The sequence below is a fragment of the Pristiophorus japonicus genome, unplaced genomic scaffold (genome assembly GCF_044704955.1).
Source record: "Pristiophorus japonicus isolate sPriJap1 unplaced genomic scaffold, sPriJap1.hap1 HAP1_SCAFFOLD_647, whole genome shotgun sequence".
Lineage (NCBI taxonomy): Eukaryota > Metazoa > Chordata > Chondrichthyes > Pristiophoridae > Pristiophorus > Pristiophorus japonicus.
In genome coordinates, this window is record NW_027254559.1 from 1 (window position 1) to 22143 (window position 22143).

At 54.8% G+C, this 22143-nt stretch overlaps 1 protein-coding gene across 1 annotated transcript in view; it reads right to left on the bottom strand.

The window, feature by feature from the left end:
* Nucleotides 1–519: 519 nt before the first annotated feature.
* Nucleotides 520–22143, bottom strand: part of rapgef3 (Rap guanine nucleotide exchange factor (GEF) 3) — a 112881-nt gene continuing 91257 nt past the window's right edge. The window contains exons 18-27 of the mRNA XM_070874028.1: nucleotides 19551–19648; nucleotides 19205–19330; nucleotides 13950–14131; nucleotides 13111–13201; nucleotides 8486–8536; nucleotides 7247–7334; nucleotides 5747–5811; nucleotides 4354–4408; nucleotides 1927–1998; nucleotides 520–736 (exon numbers count right to left, since the gene is read on the bottom strand). Coding sequence (XP_070730129.1) covers nucleotides 618–736; nucleotides 1927–1998; nucleotides 4354–4408; nucleotides 5747–5811; nucleotides 7247–7334; nucleotides 8486–8536; nucleotides 13111–13201; nucleotides 13950–14131; nucleotides 19205–19330; nucleotides 19551–19648 — 947 coding nt within the window. The 3' untranslated portion in view covers nucleotides 520–617. The remainder of the gene's footprint in view (nucleotides 737–1926; nucleotides 1999–4353; nucleotides 4409–5746; nucleotides 5812–7246; nucleotides 7335–8485; nucleotides 8537–13110; nucleotides 13202–13949; nucleotides 14132–19204; nucleotides 19331–19550; nucleotides 19649–22143) is intronic.

The following is a 22143-nucleotide window of genomic DNA, read 5'->3' on the forward strand; positions in this document are numbered from 1 at the left end:
CCCCCCCTTCCCTCCCCTCTCCCCCCCTTCCCTCCCCCCCCCTCCCTCCCTCTCCCCTCCCTCCCTCTCCCTCTCCCCCCTCCCTCTCCCCTCCCCCCCCTCTCCCTCCCTCCCTCTCCCCCCCCTTCCCTCCCTCCCTCTCCCCCCCCCCTTCCCTCCCTCCTCCCCCCCTTCTCTCTCTCTCTCTCTCTCTCTCCCCCTCTCTCTCTCTCTCTCTCTCTCTCTTTCTTTCCCCCCCCATCCAATCCCACAACCTTAGCCTGCCGAGGATCACCTCCCCAAAGGTTAGTCGGGAATGGGGGGGTGGTATTTCGCTGGAAAGCAAGGTAACCCCATCCCTCCCTCTCCTTGCCCCCCGGTTCTCAGCCGCCACTTTGGGGGACGAGGGTGTTGGCCGGTCCAACAATCACGAGACTCGTCCCCCCGTCCGATTTCGCGGAAGGGCGGGCAGAGTCGCAAAGGGGCTGAGCGAAATCCTCCTCCTGTTAGTTGGCGACCACGCTGGGCCTCCTCCTCCTGAGCCCGCAGTCGATCCCTTGTGCGCGTGCGGCTTGGACGGCCAGCGATTGCGAGGGAGGAGGGAGGGAGGGAGGGAGGGGTTGACACGATGGCCGCACTCACTGCTCCAGTTCCCGGGAGAGTTGGGAGAGGATTTGTTGATTGTTGATAACCTTTAGGTTCTGAACGTAGAGACTCACAGCGAAGGTGCTCTTCATCAGAACGGACTGGTCGGAGGCTTAAACGATTAAAAAAAGAGACGACGTTTGGTGATGGGCACAGCAAGATCCCAAAACACCCTCCCGCAACAAAGCGACTTGCGATGACATTCCCCCAAGGCGTTTGTCAGGTGGGTAAAATCCAGACAAGGTTCGGACACTCAGCGGCGTCAGAGAACCAAAAGCTTGGATGACGGAGGAAGGTTTTAAGGAGCGTTTCAACGGAGGGAAGGGAGGCGGAGAGGTTAAGGGAGGGAATTCCAGCGCTGAGGGGGGCCACAGGCAGCTGAAGGTACGGCCGCCAACGGAGAGAGGATGCTCCAGAGGCCAGAATTGGAGAACGGCAGAATTCAGGGGGTTAAAAGTCATAAGATCGTACTGCTCCGACAGAGCGGGGCTCCCTCAGTACTGCCCCTCCGACAGTGCGGGGCTCCCTCAGTACTGCCCCTCCGACAGTGCGGGGCTCCCTCAGTACCGCCCCTCCGACAGTGCGGGGCTCCCTCAGTACTGCCCCTCCGACAGTGCGGCGCTCCCTCAGTACTGCCCCTCCGACAGAGCGGGGCTCCCTCAGTACCACCCCTCCGACAGAGCGGGGCTCCCTCAGTACCGCCCCTCCAACAGTGCGGGGCTCCCTCAGTACCGCCCCTCCAACAGTGCGGCGCTCCCTCAGTACTGCCCCTCCGACAGAGCGGGGCTCCCTCAGTACCGCCCCTCCGACAGAGCGGGGCTCCCTCAGTACCGCCCCTCCGACAGTGCGGGGCTCCCTCAGTACCGCCCCTCCAACAGTGCGGCGCTCCCTCAGTACTGCCCCTCCGACAGTGCGGCACTCCCTCAGTACCGCCCCTCCGACAGTGCGGGGCTCCCTCAGTACTGCCCCTCCGACAGTGCGGGGCTCCCTCAGTACCGCCCCTCCGACAGAGCGGGGCTCCCTCAGTACCGCCCCTCCGACAGTGCGGCACTCCCTCAGTACTGCCCCTCCGACAGTGCGTCGCTCCCTCAGTACTGCCCCTCCGACAGTGCGGCGCTCCCTCAGTACCGCCCCTCCAACAGTGCGGCGCTCCCTCAGTACCGGCCCTCCAACAGTGCAAGGCTCCCTCAGTACCGTCCCTCCAACAGTGCAGGGCTCCCTCAGTACCGCCCCTCCGACAGTGGGGCGATGCACGGGCGATGAGAGAGGGAGGGAGGGGGTAGGAATAAACCCAAAACTCACCCGTTGAGAGTCTAGCCAAGGTGTTGTCAACGGTTAGTTGGTCTGCATTCGATTTGTGAACCATTACAGGTGCTGAAAGGGAAGGAGAGAGCAGGAGATGTCAGCTTTTAGTCGCAAGATCACAGGGCAGTTAGGGAGGAGGCGATCGTTCAGACGAACGTGATAAATAGGGACAGGAGGAGGCCATTCAGCCCCTCGAGCCTGTTACATTAGGAACAGGAGGAGGCCATTCAGCCCCTCACATTAGGAACAGGAGGAGGCCATTCAGCCCCTCGAGCCTGTTACATTAGGAACAGGAGGAGGCCATTCAGCCCCTCGAGCCTGTTACATTAGGAACAGGAGGAGGCCATTCAGCCCCTCGAGCCTGTTACATTAGGAACAGGAGGAGGCCATTCAGCCCCTCACATTAGGAACAGGAGGAGGCCATTCAGCCCCTCGAGCCTGTTACATTAGGAACAGGAGGAGGCCATTCAGCCCCTCGAGCCTGTTACATTAGGAACAGGAGGAGGCCATTCAGCCCCTCGATCCTGTTCCGACATTAAATGAGATCGTGGCTGATCTGTATCTTAACTCCATCTAGCCGCTTTGGTACCCTAACCCTAACCCTTGATACCCTGACCCACCAAAAATCCATGGATCTCAGTTTTGAAAGCTGCATTTCAGCCTCCACAGTTTTTTTGGGGGAGAGAGTTCCCGATTCCCACGGCCCTTTGTGTGACGAAGTGTTTCCCGACATCACCCCTGAACGGCCTGGCTCTGATTTTAAGGTGACTCCCCCTTGTTCTGGACTGCCCCCACCAGAGGGAACAGTTTCTCTCTCTCTGTCTACCCCATCGAGTCGTTAAACCCCCGATCAGACCGTCCCCTTAATCTTCTACACTCCAGGGAACACACGCTCAGTCTGTGCGACCCCATCCTCGGGATTTACATAGAAATTAGGAGCCAGGAGTCGGCCATTCGGCCCCTCGAGCCTGCTCCACCATTTAATACGACCATGGCTGATCCGATCATGGACTCAGCTCCACTTCCCCGCCCGCTCCCCATAACCCTTCACTCCCTTATCGCTCAAAAATCTGTCTATCTCCACCTTAAATATATTCAATGTCCCAGCCTCCACAGCTCTCTGGGGCAGAGAATTCCACAGATTTACAACCCTCTGAGAGAAGAAATTCCTCCTCATCTCAGTTTTAAATAGGCGGCCCCTTATTCTGAGACCATGCCCCCTAGTTCTAGTCTCCCCCATCAGTGGAAACATCCTCTCTGCATCCACCTTGTCGAGCCCCCTCATAATCTGATACGTTTCCATAAGATCACCTCTCATTCTTCTGAATTCCAATGAGTAGAGGCCCAACCTCCTCAACATTTCCTCATAAGTCAACCCCCTCATCTCCGGAATCAACCGAGTGAACCTTCTCTGAACTGCCTCCAAAGCAAGTATATCCTTTTGTAAATATGGAGACCAAAACTGCACGCAGTACTCCAGGTGTGGCCTCACCAATACCCTGTATAACTGGAGCAAGACTTCCCTGCTTTTATACTCCATCCCCTTTGCAATAAAGGCCAAGATACCATTGGCCTTCCTGATCACTTGCTGTACCTGCATACTAACCTTTTGTGTTTCATGCACAAGTACCCCCAGGTCCCGCTGTACTGCGGCACTTTGCAATCTTTCTCCATTTAAATAATAACTTGCTCTTTGATTTTTTTCTGTCAAAGTGGATAACCTCACACTTTCCAACATTCTACTCCATCTGCCAAATTTTTGCCCACTCACTTAGCCTGTTTGTGTCCTTTTGCAGATTTTTTGTGTCCTCCTCACACATTGCTTTTCCTCCCATCTTTGTATCGTCAGCAAACTTGGCTACGTTACACTCAGTCCCTTCTTCCAAGTCGTTAATATAGATTGTAAATAGCTGGGGTCCCAGCACTGATCCCTGCGGCACCCCACTAGTTACTGATTGTCAACCAGAGAATGACCCATTTATCCCGACTCTCTGTTCTCTGTTAGTTAGCCAATCCTCTATCCAGGCTAATATATTACCCCCAGCCCCGTGAACTTTTGTCTTGTGCAGTAACCTTTTATGTGGCACCTTGTCAAATGCCTTCTGGAAATCCAAATACATCACATCCACTGGTTCCCCTTTATCCATCCTGTTCGTTACATCCTCAAAGTATCCTAGCAAATTTGTCAAACATGACTTCCCCTTCCTAAATCCATGCTGACTCTGCCTGACCGAATTTTGCTTTTCCAAATGTGGTAGTCCGAGTCGACCCAATCTCTCCTCATATGTCAGTCCTGCCATCCCGGGAATCAGTCTGGTGAACCTTTGCTGCACTCAATCAATAGCAAGAATATCCTTCCTTGGGTAAGGAGACCAAAACTGTGCACAGTACTGCAGGAATGATGCAAGATTCAGAGAAACTCACTGTGAGGAATACATCGACACTGTTGAATCACGTTCACTGTTCTTGCTGTCATTCGCTGAATAAATACAGAAGATAAACACGAGAAGGTCATTGTTTATTCATCATCTCACGGCATCCCAAACCACTTCACAGCCAATTAAGTACTTGTTAAAAAATGTATAGTCACTGTTGTAATGTAGGGAAACGCAGGGCCAATATGCGCACAGCAAGCTCCCACAAACAGCAACGTGACCAATGACCAATTTGCTTTTTAGTGATGTTGGAGAAATACCACCAACGATGTCTCCGCAAGATCCTGCAAATCCCCTGGGAGGACAGACGCACCAACGTTAGCGTCCTCGACCAGGCCCAACATCCCCAGCATCGAAGCACTGACCACACTCGACCAGCTCCGCTGGGCAGGGCCACATTGTCCGCATGGCCCAGACACGAGACTCCCCAAAGCAAGCGCTCTACTCGGAACTCCTTCACGGGCAAACGGGCCAAAGGTGGGCAGAGGAAACGTTACAAGGGACCACCCTCAAAGCCTCCCTGATAAAGTGCAACATCCCCACCGACACCCGGGAGTCCCTGGCCCAAAGACCAGTGCGCCCGAAGTGGAGGAAGTGCATCCGGGAGGGTGCTGAGCACCTCGAGTCTCGTCGCCGAGAGCGTGCAGAAACCAAGCGCAGGCAGCGGAAGGAGCGTGCGGCAAACCAGTCCCACCCTCCCCTTCCCTCAACGTCTATCTGTCCCACCTGTGACAGGGACTATGGTTCCCGTATTGGACTGTTCAGTCACCTAAGGACTCGTGTTTAGAGTGGAAGCAAGTCTTCCTCGATTCCGAGGGACTGCCTATGATGATGATGATAAATATTGGCCCCAGGACATCGGAGAGAACTCCCCCTGCTCTTCTTCGGAATAGTGGCCATGGGATCTTTTACATCCTGCCGAGAGAGCAGACAGGGCCTCGGTTTAACGTCTCATCCGAAGGACGGCCCCTCCGACAGTGCGGCGCTTCCTCAGTACTGCCCCTCTGACAGTGCGGCACTCCCTCAGTACTGCCCCTCTGACAATGCGGGGCTCCCTCAGTACTGCCCCTCCGACAGTGCGGCACACCCTCAGTACTGCCCCTCCGACAGTGCGGCGCTTCCTCAGTACTGCCCCTCCGACAGTGCGGCACTCCCTCAGTACTGCCCCTCCGACAATGCGGGGCTCCCTCAGTACTGCCCCTCCGACAGTGCGGCGCTCCCTCAGTACTGCCCCTCCGACAGTGCGGCACGCCCTCAGTGGTGCTCCCTCAGTACTGCCCCTCTATTAAATCTCCCCATTAACCTTCTCTGCTCCAAGGTGAACAACCCCAGCTTCTCCAGTCGCCCATTCCCCCCCGGATCCATTCTGGTCGATCACTCACCATTTTCTCAAAGTTCACCAGATTATTGACAATGGTTTTATTGCCCTCTTGGATAAAGGTCATATCTGCAACTCAAAATAAACGATAACCAGGTCAGACAGAAGGCTCACAATTGCCTCGGGTCGGATGTCTCTGAAATTGTGAATTCGGAGCAGGAGTCGGCCATTCGGCCCCTCGAACCTGCTCCACCATTCAATACGATCACGGCTGATCATCGAACTTAACTCCCACTTTCCCGCCCGATCCCTCGATCCCCTTAGTGCCCAAAAATCTAGCGATCTCGGACTTGAATATACACAACGACTGAGCCTCCACAGCCCTCTGGGGCAGAGAGTTCCAAAGATTCACCCCCCTCTGAGTGAAGAAATTCCTCCTCATCTCAGTCCTAAATGGCCGACCCCTTATCCTGAGACTGAGAGACCCCTGGTTCTAGACTCCCCAGCCCGGGGGGAAACACCCTCCCTGCATCTACCCTATCAATCCCCCTCAGAATCTGGTCTGTTTCAATGGGATCACCTCTATTTTAGTGATGTTGGTTGAGGGATAAATATTGGCCCCAGGACACCGGGGAGAACTCCCCCTGCTCTTCTTCCAAATAGTGGCCCCGGGATCTTTTACATCCACCCGAGGGGGCAGATGGGGCCTCGGTTTATTGTCTCATCCGAAAGACAGCCCCTCCGACAGTGCGGCGCTCCCTCAGTACTGGCACTGGGAGTGTTAGATGGGACAGTGCAGAGGGAACTTTACTCTGTATCTAACCCCTGTACCTGCCCTGGGAGTGTTTGATGGGACAGTGTAGAGGGAGCTTTACTCTGTATCTAACCCCCTGTACCTGCCCTGGGAGTGTTTGATGGGACAGTGTAGAGGGAGCTTTACTCTGTATCTAACCCCCTGTACCTGCCCTGGGAGTGTTTGATGGGGCAGTGTAGAGGGAGCTTTACCCTGTATCTAACCCCCTGTACCTGCCCTGGGAGTGTTTGATAGGACAGTGTAGAGGGAGCTTTACCCTGTATCTAACCCCCTGTACCTGCCCTGGGAGTGTTTGATGGCACAGTGTAGAGGGAGCTTTACTCTGTATCTAACCCCCTGTACCTGCCTTGGGAGTGTTTGATGGCGACAGTGTAGAGGGAGCTTTACTCTGTATCTAACCCCCTGTACCTGCCCTGGGAGTGTTTGATGGGACAGTGTAGAGGGAGCTTTACTCTGTATCTAACCCCGTGCTGTACCTGCCCTGGGAGTGTTTGATGGGACAGTGTAGAGGGAGCTTTACTCTGTATCTAACCCCCTGTACCTGCCCTGGGAGTGTTTGATGGGACAGTGTAGAGGGAGCTTTACTCTGTATCTAACCCCCTGTACCTGCCCTGGGAGTGTTTGATGGGGACAGTGTAGAGGGAGCTTTACTCTGTATCTAACTCCCTGTACCTGCCCTGGGAGTGTTTGATGGGGACAGTGATGTGAAATTTCACCAAAATATCCACAAATTAAAAATAGCAGACCCACCTTTCAGAAGTAGAGGCATGAATGGCAGGAACGGTGCAGTAAGTTTACTGATAGCCAATCTGTAGGCTCTGTGGTTTCGAGATGGATCCTGAAAGAAATTGGACGATAGGTTGAGATAAAGTGTGAGATAATGCATCTGGGGAGGGCTAACACTGCAAGGGAATACACATTAAATGACAGGACACTGAGTGCAGAGGAACAGAGAGACCTTGGAGTGCAGGTCCACAGATCCCTGAAGGTAGCAGGCCAGGTGGATAAGGTGGTTAAGAAGGCATACGGAATACTTGCCTTTCTTGGCTGAGGCATGGAATACAAGAGCAGGGAGGGTTATACTTGAACTGTATAAAACACTGGTTAGGCCACAGCTGGAGTACTGCGTGCAGTTCTGGTCACCACATTCAGGAAGGATGTGATTGCACTGGAGAGGGTACAGAGGAGATTTACCAGGATGTTGCACTACAGAGGGGATTTACCAGGATGTTGCACTGGAGAGGGTACAGAGGAGATTTACTAGGATGTTGCACTGGAGAGGGTACAGAGGAGATTTACCAGGATGTTGCACTGGAGAGGGTACAGAGGAGATTTACCAGGATGTTGCTGGGACTGGAGAATTTTGGCGATGAGGAAAGATTGGATAGGCTGGGGTTGTTTTCTTTGGAACAGAGGAGGCTGAGGGGAGACCTGATTGAGGTGTATAAAATGATGAGGGGCCTGGATAGAGTGGATAGGAAGGACCTGTTTCCCTTGGCAGAGGGGTCAACAACCAGGGGGCACAGATTGAAAGTAATTGGGGGGAGGTTTAGAGGGGATTTGAGGGGAAATGTCTTCACCCAGAGGGTGGTGGGGGTCTGGGGTGGAACTCACGGCCTGAAAGGGTGGTAGAGGCAGAAACCCTCACCACATTTGGATGTGCGCTTGAAGTGCCGTAACCTGCAGGGCTACGGACCGAGAGCTGGAAAGTGGGATTAGGCTGGGTAGCTCTTGGTCGGCCGGCACGGACACAATGGGCCGAAATGGCCTCCTTCCGTGCTGTAAATTTCTGTGATTATATGTCGTGAATTCCCAACAAAAAACAGATAATATGATTAACATTTTGGGGCTGGTGGCAGCGATTTAGACGCTTTCAATCGCGCCTGAGTCGAGGGGAGGTGGGGGAGTCTGGAGTGAGAGGGAGGGGGTTCCATACTGGATAGAAACCACACTCCTCGCCCCCTCTGTAAATCACGCAATGAAACTCACCATTAGCCTCTCAAGGCCTTGATACATTCTGCGGCTTTTACTGGGAATCCTCTGCAGATGAAAACAAAGAAATCATTAATTTTCAATCCACTGCAGGTGTCATAGAAACATAGAAAATAGGTGCAGGAGTAGGCCATTCGGCCCTTCGAGCCTGCACCACCATTCAATATGATCATGGCTGATCATTCCCTCAGTACCCCATTCCTGCTTTCTCTCCATACCCCCTGATCCCTTTAGCCGTAAGGGCCACATCTAACTCCCTTTTGAATATATTTAGTGAACTGGCCCCGACAACTTTCTGTGGTAGAGAATTCCACAGGTTCACCACTCTCTGGGTGAAGAAGTTTCTCCTCATCTCGGTCCTAAATGGCTTACCCCTTATCCTTACACTGTGAGCCCTGGTTCTGGACTTCCCCAACAACAGGGAACATTCTTCCTGCATCTAACCTGTCCAATCCCGTCAGAATTTTACATGTTTCTATGAGATCCCCTCTCATTCTTCTAAACTCCAGTGAATATAAGCCCAGTCGATCCAGTCTTTCTTCATATGTCAGTCCTGCCATCCCGGGAATCAGTCTGGTGAACCTTCGCTGCACTCCCTCAATAGAAAGAACGTCCTTCCTCAGATTAGGAGACCAAAACTGAACACAATATTCCAGGTGAGCCCTCACCAAGGCCCTGTACAACTGCAGTAAGACCTTCCTGCTCCTATACTCAAATCCTCTCGCTATGAAGGCCAACATACCATTTGCCTTCTTCACCGCCTGCTGTACCTGCATGCCTACCTTCAATGACTGATGTACAATGACACCCAGGTCTCGTTGCACCTCCCCTTTTCCTAATCTGTCACCATTCAGATAATATTCTGCCTTCCTGTTTTTGCCACCAAAGTCGATAACCTCACATTTATCCACATTATACTGCATCTGCCATGCATTTGCCCACTCACCTAACCTGTCCAAGTCACCCTGCAGCCTCTTAGCATCCTCCTCACAGCTCACACCGCAACCCAGCTTAGTGTCATCTGCAAAGCCCTGGTTAGACCACACCTGGAGCAGTTCTGGGCCCCACAACTTCGGGAGGGTATATTGGGCTCGGAGGCAGTGCTGCGTGGGTTTAGCAGAAAGATACCTGCACTCCAAGGGTAACATTACGAGCAGAGATTATACAGATTGGGGTTGTGTTCTGCGGGATTTAGAAACATAGAAAATAGGAGCAGGATTCAGCCATTCGGCCCCTCGAGCCTGCACCGCCATTCAATATGATCATGGCTGATCCTCTATCTCAACACCATATTCCCGCTGTCTCCCCATACCCCTTGATGCCTTTTGTGTCTAGAAATCTCTCTATTTCCCTCTTAAACATAGAAACATAGAAAATAGGTGCAGGAGCAGGCCATTCAGCCCTTCTAGCCTGCACCGCCATTCAACGAGTTCATGGCTGAACATGAAACTTCAGTACCCACTTCCTGCTTTCACGCCATACCCCTTGATCCCCCGAGTAGTAAGGACTTCATCTAACTCCCTTTTGAATATATTTAGTGAATTGGCCTCAACTACTTCCTGTGGTAGAGAATTCCACAGGTTCACCACTCTCTGGGTGAAGAAGTTTCTCCTTATCTCGGTCTTAAATGGCTTACCCCTTATCCTTAGACTGTGACCCCTGGTTCTGGACTTCCCCAACATTGGGAACATTCTTCCTGCATCCAACCTGTCCAAACCCGTCAGAATTTTAAACGTTTCTATGAGGTCCCCTCTCACTCTTCTGAACTCCAGTGAATACAAGCCCAGTTGATTCAGTCTTTCTTGATAGGTCAGTCCCACCATCCCGGGAATCAGTCTGGTGAATCTTCGCTGCACTCCCTCAACAGCAAGTATGTCCTTCCTCAAGTTAGGAGACCAAAACTGTACACAATACTCCAGGTGCGGCCTCACCAAGGCCCTGTACAACTGTAGCAACACCTCCCTGCCCCTGTACTCAAATCCCCTCGCTATGAAGGCCAACATGCCATTTGCTTTCTTAACCGCCTGCTGTACCTGCATGCCAACCTTAAATATATTCAGTGACTTGGCCTCCACAGCCTTCTGTGGTAGAGAATTCCACAGGTTCACCACCCTCTGAGTGAGAACATTTCTCCTCATCTCGCTCCTAAATTTCCTCCCCCGTATCCTGAGACTGTGTGACCCCTTGTTCTAGACTTCCCAGCCTCCGGGGAAACATCCTCCCCACATCCAGTCTGTCCAACCCCGTCAGAATTTTATACCTTTCAATGAGATCCCCTCTCATTCTTCTAAACTCCAGTGAATACAGGCCCAGTCGACCCAATCTCTCCTCATACGGCAGTCCTGCCCTCCCAGGAATCAGTCTGGTGAACCTTCGCTGCACTCCCTCTGTGGCAAGTATATCCTTCCTTAGGTAAGGAGACCCAAACTGCACACAGTACTCCAGGTGTGGTCTCACCAAGGCCCTGTATAACTGCAGTAAGACATCCTTGCCCCTGTACTCAAACCCTCTTGCAATGAAGGACAACATACCATTGGCCTCCCTAACTGCTTGCTGCCCCTGCGTGTTTGCTTACAATGACTGGTGTACAGGGGCACCCAGGTCCCTCTGTACATCCACACTTCCCAAGCCATCACCATTTAAATAATACTTTGTCATTTTAGAAGGTTAACAGGGTGAGCTGATCAACGTTTTCAGGATAAAAGTTTTCATGAAACACAAAAGGTTAGTATGCAGGTACAGCAAGTGATCAGGAAGGCCAATGGTATCTTGGCCTTTATTGCAAAGGGGATGGAGTATAAAAGCAGGGAAGTCTTGCTACAGTTATACAGGGTATTGGTGAGGCCACACCTGGAGTACTGCGTGCAGTTTTGATCTCCGTATTTACGAAAGGATATACTTGCTTTGGAGGCAGTTCAGAGAAGGTTCACTCGGTTGATTCCGGGGATGAGGGGGTTTGACTTATGAGGAAAGGTTGAGTAGGTTGGGCCTCTACTCATTGGAGTTCAGAAGAATGAGAGGTGATCTTATCGAAACGTATCAGATTATGAGGGGGCTCGACAAGGTGGATGCAGAGAGGATGTTCCCACTGATGGGGGAGACTAGAACTAGGGGGCATGGTCTTAGAATAAGGGGCCGCCCATTTAAAACTGAGATGAGGAGGAATTTCTTCTCTCAGAGGGTTGTAAATCTGTGGAATTCTCTGCCCCAGAGAGCTGTGGAGGCTGGGACATTGAATATATTTAAGGCGGGAGATAGACAGATTTTTGAGCGATAAGGGAGTGAAGGGTTATGGGGAGCGGGCGGGGAAGTGGAGCTGAGTCCATGATCGGATCAGCCATGATCATATTAAATGGAGGAGCAGGCTCGAGGGGCCCAATGGCCCACTCCTGCTCCTGTTTCTTATGTTCTAACCTATCTCTCTCCCGTTCCATAAAATCAGTCTAAAAATTAGAGCCAGACCTTTCAGGAGTGAAGTTGGGAAACATTTCTACACACAAAGGGTGAGAGAGGTTTGGGACTCTCTTCCGCAAACGGGAATTGATGCTGGGGGCCAATTGTTCATTTTAAATCCGAGATTGATTGATTTCTGTGAACCAAAGGGTATTCAGGGATATGGGGCAAAGGCGGGTATATGGAGTTAGGTCACAGATCAGCCATTATCAGCCATAAAAGACTGGTTAGGCCACAGCTGGAGTACTGCGTGCAGTTCTGGTCACCGCATTACAGGAAAGATGTGAATGCACTGGAGAGGATGCAGAGGAGATTTACCAGGATGTTGCACTGGAGAGGGTACAGAGGAGATTTACCAGGATGTTGCACTGGAGAGGGTACAGAGGAGATTTACCAGGATGTTGCACTGGAGAGGGTACAGAGGAGATTTACCAAGATGTTGCACTGGAGAGGGTACAGAGGAGATTTACCAGGATGTTGCACTGGAGAGGATGCAGAGGAGATTTACCAGGATGTTGCACTGGAGAGGGTACAGAGGAGATTTACCAGGATGTTGCACTGGAGAGGGTACAGAGGAGATTTACCAGGATGTTGCACTGGAGAGGGTGCAGAGGCGATTTACCAGGATGTTGCCTGGACTGGAGAATTTTAGCGATGAGGAAAGATTGGATAGGCTGGGGTTGTTTTCTTTGGAACAGAGGAGGCTGAGGGGAGACCTGATTGAGGTATATTAAATGATGAGGGGCCTGGATAGAGTGGATAGGAAGGATCTGTTTCCCTTGGTAGAGGGATCAACAACCAGGGGGCAGAGATTGAAAGTAATTGGGGGGAGGTTTAGAGGGGATTTGAGGGGAAATGTCTTCACCCAGAGGGTGGTGGGGGTCTGGGGTGGAACTCACGGCCTGAAAGGGTGGTAGAGGCAGAAACCCTCACCACATTTGGATGTGCACTTGAAGTGCCGTAACCTACAGGGCTACGGACCGAGAGCTGGAAAGTGGGATTAGGCTGGGTAGCTCTTGGTCGGCCGGCGCGGACACGATGGGCCGAAATGGCCTCCGTCCGTGCTGTAAATTTCTGTGATTTTATGATCTCCACTGAATGGTGGTACAGGAGAAGACATATTAAACAGATAACCTCGGTACAAGGTTGGAGAAAATTATAGTCATTACCTCCCAGGTTCGGTAAAGCCTATGGACAGCACTGTTACTGAGTCCAAACATGATGGCGAAAAAAGAATTCATATTCCTCTGCTCCTTACAACTGAAACAGAGAGAGGGACATTAACTGGAAACACCTCTTAGACAGAGTAAAGCTCCCTCTACACTGTCCCATCACACACTCCCAGGGCAGGTACAGGGGGTTAGATACAGAGTAAAGCTCCCTCTACACTGTCCCATCAAACACTCCCAGGGCAGGTACAGGGGGTTAGATACAGAGTAAAGCTCCCTCTGCACTGTCCCATCAAACACTCCCAGGGCAGGTACAGCACGGGGTTAGATACAGAGTAAAGCTCCCTCTAGACTATCCCCTCAAACACTCACAGGGCAGGTACAGGGGGTTAGATACAGAGTAAAGCTCCCTCTACACTGTCCCATCAAACATTCCCAGGGCAGGTACAGGGGGTTAGATACAGAGTAAAGCTCCCTCTACACTGTCCCATCAAACACTCCCAGGGCAGGTACAGCACGGGGTTAGATACAGAGTAAAGCTCCCTCTACACTGTCCCATCAAACACTCCCAGGGCAGGTACAGGGGGTTAGATACAGAGTAAAGCTCCCTCTACACTGTCCCATCAAACACTCCCAGGGCAGGTACAGGGGGTTAGATATAGAGTAAAGCTCCCTCTACACTGTCCCATCAAACACTCCCAGGGCAGGTACAGCACAGGGTGAGATACAGAGTAAAGCTCCCTCTACTCTGTCCCAGGGCAGGCACTGAAATTTTCCCTTGTGTCATGGGGCCAACATTTGTCGTTGAATCAATACCCCTCCTACGCCCAGTTACTTACTAAGCTGCAACCTTAATTAATTTCTTGAGGAGGAGAGCTCGCTTGACGGGGTCAACACACAGGCAGATCTCACTGGCTGCCCAAAACTGGATCTCGTTGAATCTCCTTAGGTATCTCTCCAGGTTGGCTGTGGATCCCAGACCGGACACGAACTTCCCGAAGCTGTAGTAGACAAGCTGTATCTACGGAACAAGGAGAGGGGTTAGGTACATCCTGGTAAATCTCCTCTGTACCCTCTCTAGTGCAACATCCTGGTAAATCTCCTCTGTACCCTCTCCAGTGCAACATCCTGGTAAATCTCCTCTGTACCCTCTCCAGTGTAACATCCTGGTAAATCCCCCTCTGTACCCTCTCCAGTGCAACATCCTGATAAGTCTCCTCTGTACCCTCTCCAGTGCAACATCCTGGTAAATCTCCCTTTGTACCCTCTCCAGTGCAACATCCTGGTAAATCTCCTCTGCACCCTCTCTAGTGCAACATCCTGGTAAATCTCCTCTGTACCCTCTCCAGTGCAACATCCTGGTAAATCTCCCTTTGTACCCTCTCCAGTGCAACATCCTGGTAAATCCCCTCTGCACCCTCTCCAGTGCAACATCCTGGTAAATCTCCTCTGTACCCTCTCCAGTGCAACATCCTGGTAAATCTCCTCTGCACCCTCTCTAGTGCAACATCCTGGTAAATCTCCTCTGTACCCTCTCCAGTGCAACATCCTGGTAAATCTCCTCTGTACCCTCTCCAGTGCAACATCCTGGTAAATCCCCTCTGCACCCTCTCCAGTGCAACATCCTGGTAAATCTCCTCTGTACCCTCTCCAGTGCAACATCCTGGTAAATCTCCTCTGCACCCTCTCCAGTGCAACATCCTGGTAAATCTCCTCTGTACCCTCTCCAGTGCAACATCCTGGTCAATCTCCTCTGTACCCTCTCCAGTGCAACATCCTGGTCAATCTCCTCTGCACCCTCTCCAGTGCAACATCCTGGTAAATCTCCTCTGTACCCTCTCCAGTGCAACATCCTGGTCAATCTCCTCTGTACCCTCTCCAGTGCAACATCCTGGTCAATCTCCTCTGCACCCTCTCCAGTGCAACATCCTGGTAAATCTCCTCTGTACCCTCTCCAGTGCAACATCCTGCTAAATCTCCTCTGTACCCTCTCCAGTGCAACATCCTGGTAAATCTCCTCTGCACCCTCTCCAGTGCAACATCCTGGTAAATCTCCTCTGTACCCTCTCCAGTGCAACATCCTGGTCAATCTCCTCTGCACCCTCTCCAGTGCAACATCCTGGTAAATCTCCTCTGCACCCTCTCCAGTGCAACATCCTGGTAAATCTCCTCTGTACCCTCTCCAGTGCAACATCCTGGTCAATCTCCTCTGTACCCTCTCCAGTGCAACATCCTGCTAAATCTCCTCTGCACCCTCTCTAGTGCAACATCTTGGTAAATCTCCTCTGTACCCTCTCCAGTGCAACATCCTGGTCAATCTCCTCTGTACCCTCTCCAGTGCAACATCCTGGTCAATCTCCTCTGTACCCTCTCCAGTGCAACATCCTGGTCAATCTCCTCTGTACCCTCTCCAGTGCAACATCTGGTAAATCTCCTCTGTACCCTCTCCAGTGCAACATCCTGGTCAATCTCCTCTGCACCCTCTCCAGTGCAACATCCTGGTAAATCTCCTCTGCACCCTCTCCAGTGCAACATCCTGGTAAATCTCCTCTGTACCCTCTCCAGTGCAACATCCTGGTCAATCTCCTCTGTACCCTCTCCAGTGCAACATCCTGGTAAATCTCCTCTGTACCCTCTCCAGTGCAACATCCTGGTAAATCTCCTCTGTACCCTCTCCAGGCAACATCCTGGTAAATCTCCTCTGTACCCTCTCCAGTGCAACATCCTGGTAAATCTCCTCTGTACCCTCTCCAGTGCAACATCCTGGTAAATCTCCTCTGTACCCTCTCCAGTGCAACATCCTGGTAAATCTCCTCTGTACCCTCTCCATTGCAACATCCTGGTAAATCTCCTCTGTACCCTCTCCATTTGCAACATCCTGGTAAATCTCCTCTGTACCCTCTCCAGTGCAACATCCTGGTCAATCTCTTCTGTACCCTCTCCAGTGCAACATCCTGGTAAATCTCCTCTGCACCCTCTCCAGTGCAACATCCTGGTAAATCTCCTCTGTACCCTCTCCAGTGCAACATCCTGGTAAATCTCCTCTGTACCCTCTCCAGTGCAACAACCTGGTAAATCTCCTCTGTACCCTCTCGAGTGCAACATCCTGGTCAATCTCCTCTGCACCCTCTCCAGTACAATCACATCCTTCCTGTAATGTGGTGACCAGAACATGCACGCAGTACTCCAGCTGTGGCCTAACCAGTGTTTTATACAGTTCAAGCATAACCTCCCTGCTCTTGTATTCCATGCCTCGGCCAATAAAGGCAAGTATTCCGTACGCCTTCTTAACCACATTATCCACCTGGCCTGCTACCTTCAGGGATCTGTGGACCTGCACTCCCAGGTCCCTCTGTTCCTCTACACTCAGTGTCATTACTTTATGTATAGAAACATAGAAAATAGGTGCAGGAACAGGCCATTCGGCCCTTCGAGTCTGCACCACCACTCTCTCTCTCCCCACACTCCCCCCTTCCCTCTCTCTCCCCCACTCTCTCTCCCCACACTCTCCCCTTCCCTCTCTCTCCCCACACTCCTCCCTTCCCTCTCTCTCCCCCACTCTCTCTCCCCACACTCTCCCCCCACTCTCTCTCCCCACACTCCCCCTTCCCTCTCTCTCCCCCATTCTCTCTCCCCCACTCACCCCTCCCTCTCCCTCCCCCACTCTCTCTCCCCACACTCACCCCTCCATCTCTCTCCCCCACCCTTTCTCTCCCCCACTCTCTCTCCCCACACTCTCGCCCCACTCCCACTCCCCATACTCCCTCTTCCCTCTCTCCCCCATTCTCTCTCCCCACACTCACCCCTCACTCTCTCTCCCCAAACTCCCCCCCTTCCCTCTCTCTCCCCCAGTCTCTCTCCCCAGTTCCCTCTCTCTCCCCCACTCTCTCCCTCTCTCTCTCCCCCACTCTTTCTCCCCGACTCTCTCCCCCAGTCTCTCTCCCCACACTCCCCCTTCCCTCTCTCTCCTCAGTTCCCTCTCTCTCCCCCACTCTCTCTCTCCCCACACTCCCCCTCCCACTCTCTCTCCCACACTCGCCCCTTCCCTCTCTCTCCCCCCACACTGCCTCTCCCCACACTCCCCCCTTCCCTCTCTCCCCCACTCCTCCTCCCTCTCCCCCACTCCTCCTCCCTCTCTCTCCCCCACTCCCCCTCCCCCTCCCGCTCTCTCCCCCACTCTCTCTCCCCCACACTCCCCCATTCCCTCTCTCCCCCCACTCCCCCTCCCACTCTCTCTCCCCACACTCTCCCCTTCCCTCTCTCTCCCCGCTCTCTCCCCCACACTCCCCCCTTCCCTCTCTCTCCCTCCACTCTCTCTCCCCACACTCTCCCCTTCCCCCAACTCTCTCTCCCCACACTCTCCCCTTCCCTCTCTCTCCCCCACTCTCTCTTCCCACACTCCCCCCTTCCCTCTCTCCCCCCTCCCTCTCTCTCCCCCACTCTTTCTCCCCACACTCCCCCTCTCTCCCCCACTCTCTCTCCCTACACTCCCTTCGCTCTCTCTCCCCCACCTCTCCCCTTCCCTCTCTTTCCCCCACTCTCTCTCCCCACACTCCCCCTTCCCTCTCTCTCACCCACTCTCTCTCCCTTCCCTCTCTCTCCCCCACTCCCCACACTTTCCCCCTTCCTCTCTCTCCCCCACTCTCTCTCCCCCCTCCCTCTCTCTCCCCCACTCTCTCTCCCCACACTCCCCCCCACTCTCTCCCCACACTCCCCCTTCCCTCTCTCCCCCAACTCCCCTTCACTCTTTCTCCCCCACTCTCTCTCCCCCAACTCCCCTTCACTCTTTCTCCCCCACTCTCTCTCCCCCGACACTCCCTCATTCCCTCTCTCCCCTACACTCTCTCCCCACACTCCCTCTCTCTCCCCCACACTCCCTCGTTCCCCTCTCCCCCACACTCTCTCCCCCACACTCCCTCTCTCTCCCCCACTCTCTCTCCCCCCACACTCCCCTCGTTCCCACTCTCCCCCAAACTCTCTCCCCACACTCCCTCTCTCTCCCCCACTCTCTCCCCCCACACTCACCCTCCCTCTCTCTCCCACACTCCCCCTCCCTCTCTCTCCCCACTCTCTCTCCTCCCACTCCCCCCTCCCCTCTCTCTCCCCCCACACTCCCTCTCTCTCCCCCACTCTCTCTCCCACACTCCCCCGTTCCCTCTCTCTCCCACTCTCTTCCCCCACTCTCTCCCCCCACACTCCCCCTCCCTCTCTCTCCCCCCACTCCCCCTCCCCTCTCTCTCCCCCTACTCCCCTTCCCTCTCTCTGCCCCTCTCCCCCCCCACACTCCCCCTCCCCTCTCTCGCCTCCCACACTCCCTCTCTCTCCCCCACTCTCTCTCCCCCCGCTCCCCCGTTCCCTCTCTCTCCCCTGCTCTCTCTCTCCCACTCTCTCTCCCCCCCACTCCCCTTCCCTCTCTCTCCCCCTCTCTCCCCCCACACTCCCTCTCTCTCCCCTCTCTCCCCCCACACTCCCTCTCTCTCCACCACTCTCTCTCCCCCCACTCCCCTCCCTCTCTCTCTCCCACTCTCTCTCCCACTCTCTCTCCCTTCCCTCTCTCTCCCCCTCTCTCCCCCCACACTCCCCTCCCACTCTCCCCACTCCCCTCCCTCTCCCACTCTCCCCACACTCCCCTCCCTCTCTCTCTCCCACTCTCTCTCCCCCCACTCCCCTTCCCTCTCTCTCCCCCTCTCTCCCCCCACACTCCCTCTCTCTCCCCCTCTCTCCCCCCACACTCCCTCTCTCTCCACCACTCTCTCTCCCCCCACTCCCCTCCCTCTCTCTCTCCCACTCTCTCTCCCCCCACACCCCTTCCCTCTCTCTCCCCACTCTCTCTCCCCCCCCACACTCCCCTTCCCTCTCTCCCCACACACTCCCTCTCTCTCCCCCCACTCCCCTCCCTCTCTCTCCCCCCACACTCCCTCTCCCTTTCTCTCCCCCACTCCCCCTCCCCTCTCTCTCCCCCCCACACTCCCCCTCCCCTCTCTCTCCCCCCACACTCTCCCTCTCTCTCCCCCCACACTCCCCCCACACTCCCCCTCCCCTCTCTGCACCGAGCCCTATTACCGTCCCTCTGCCCTCGCCCCGCGAACATTACCTCATGGACGGACGCGAAGAGCTCCCAGTCGTAGTCTGTCAGGTGATTGGCCAGGTCTTTGGAGCTGATGACCTCCAGCGCAGTGAGGGTCCCTGAGGTCGGACATCGCTGATCCGGCGGAGACACCTGGGGAACATCGCACAATGCGTACATCAATACTCCGACGGGCAGTGTCCCCAATACCCCAACAATACAGGGGCCGCAGGGAGTGGGGCAGAGACCGCGATGTGGGACTGGGCGATAAAAGCAAAACATGCATTTATATAGCGCCTTTTACCACCACCGGACGTGAGTGAGTGGGATGTTGGGACTCAGTGAGATGCAATAGAAGGAGGGAGAGGTTTACCAGTGTTTTCTGTTGCTCCCGGGTGCAGAGATAGAGTCGATCGTTGAGACGGAGTGAGGTGTAAACAGATCGATCGGACGGCCCCAACACAACTTGATCTGCAAGAGAGAGATTGCACATCATTCCTCCACTCCGAGGGTCAGGAAGTACGTTCAAACCTGAGTCAGTAGGTCCTCAGTTCGAGCCCCCAATCCAGACTGACTCCCCGGTACCAGTACTGAGGGAGTGCCGCACTGTCGGAGGGGCAGTACTGAGGGAGTGCTGCACTGTCGGAGGGGCAGTATTGAGGGAGTGCTGCACTGTCGGAGGGGCAGTACTGAGGGAGTGCTGCACTGTCGGAGGGGCGGTACTGAGGGAGTGCTGCACTGTCGGAGGGGCAGTACTGAGGGAGTGCCGCACTGTCGGAGGGGCAGTATTGAGGGAGCGCCGCACTGTCGGAGGGGCAGTACTGAGGGAGCGCCGCACTGTCGGAGGGGCAGTACTGAGGGAGTGCCGCACTGTCGGAGGGGCAGTACTGAGGGAGTGCCGCACTGTCGGAGGGGCAGTACTGAGGGAGCGCCGCACTGTCGGAGGGGCAGTACTGAGGGAGCGCCGCACTGTCGGAGGGGCAGTACTGAGGGAGTGCTGCACTGTCGGAGGGGCAGTATTGAGGGAGCGCCGCACTGTCAGAGGGGCAGTACTGAGTGAGCGCCGCACTGTCGGAGGGGCAGTACTGAGGGAGCGCCGCACTGTCGGAGGGTCAGTACTGAGGGAGTGCTGCACTGTCGGAGGGGCAGTACTGAGGGAGCGCCGCACTGTCAGAGGGGCAGTACTGAGTGAGCGCCGCACTGTCGGAGGGGCAGTACTGAGGGAGCGCCGCACTGTCGGAGGGGCAGTTCTGAGGGAGCGCCGCACTGTCGGAGGGGCAGTACTGAGGGAGCGCCGCACTGTCGGAGGGGCAGTACTGAGGGAGTGCCGCACTGTCGGAGGGGCAGTACTGAGGGGGCGCCGCACTGTCGGAGGAGCAGTACTGAGGGAGCGCCGCACTGTCGGAGGGGCAGTACTGAGGGAGTGCTGCACTGTCGGAGGGGCAGTACTGAGGGAGTGCCGCACTGTCGGAGGGGCAGTACTGAGGGAGTGCCGCACTGTCGGAGGGGCAGTACTGAGGGAGCCCCGCACTGTCGGAGGGGCAGTACTGAGGGAGTGCCGCACTGTCGGCCAGATACATCACAGGCTTGAGGGGCTGGAGGAGGTTACAGAGATAGGGAGGGGTGTAGGGACTGGAGCAGGTTACAGAGATAGGGAGGGGTGTAGGGGGCTGGAGGAGGTTATAGAGATAGGGAGGGGTGTAGGGGCTGGAGGAGGTTACAGAGATAGGGAGGGGTGTAGGGGCTGGAGGGGGTTACAGAGATAGGGAGGGGTGTAGGGGCTGGAGGAGATTACAGAGATAGGGAGGGGTGTATGGGCTGGAGGAGGTTACAGAGATAGGGAGGGGTGCAGGGGCTGGAGGGGGTTACAGAGATAGGGAGGGTGTAGGGGCTGGAGGAGGTTACAGAGATAGGGAGGGGTGTAGGGGCTGGAGGGGGTTACAGAGATAGGGAGGGGTGTAGGGGCTGGAGGAGATTACAGAGATAGGGAGGGGTGTAGGGGCTGGAGGAGGTTACAGAGATAGGGAGGGGTGTAGGGGCTGGAGGGGGTTACAGAGATAGGGAGGGGGCGAGGAGGCCATGGAAGGATTTGTAAACAAGGAGGAGAATTTTGAAATCGAGGCGTTGCTTAACCGGGAGCCAATGTAGGTCAGCGAGCACAGGGGGTGATGGGTGAGTGGGACTCGGTGCGAGTTAGGACACGGGGTCAGTGAGCACAGGGGGTGATGGGTGAGTGGGACTGGGTGCGAGTTAGGACACGGGGGCAGTGAGCACAGGGGGTGATGGGTGAGCGGGACTCGGTGCGAGTTAGGACACGGGGTCAGTGAGCACAGGGGGTGATGGGTGAGTGGGACTCGGTGCGAGTTAGGACACAGGGGCAGCGAGCACAGGGGGCGATGGGTGAGCGGGACTCGGTGCGAGTTAGGACACGAGGTCAGTGAGCACAGGGGGTGATGGGTGAGTGGGACTGGGTGTGAGTTAGGACACGGGGTCAGCGAGCACAGGGGGTGATGGGTGAGCGGGACTGGGTGTGAGTTAGGACACGGGGTCAGTGAGCACAGGGGGTGATGGGTGAGCGGGACTCGGTGCGAGTTAGGACACGGGTCAGTGAGCACAGGGGGTGATGGGTGATTGGGACGCGGTGCGAGTTAGGACACGGGGGCAGCGTGCACAGGGGGTGATGGGTGAGTGGGACCCGGTGCGAGTTAGGACATGGGTCAGTGAGCACAGGGGGTGATGGGTGAGTGGGACCCGGTGCGAGTTAGGACACGGGGTCAGTGAGCACAGGGGGTGATGGGTGAGTGGGACTCGCTGTGAGTTAGGACACGGGGTCAGTGAGCACAGGGGGTGATGGGTGAGCGGGACTGGGTGTGAGTTAGGACACGGGGTCAGTGAGCACAGGGGGTGATGGGTGAGCGGGACTGGGTGTGAGTTAGGACACGGGGTCAGTGAGCACAGGGGGTGAT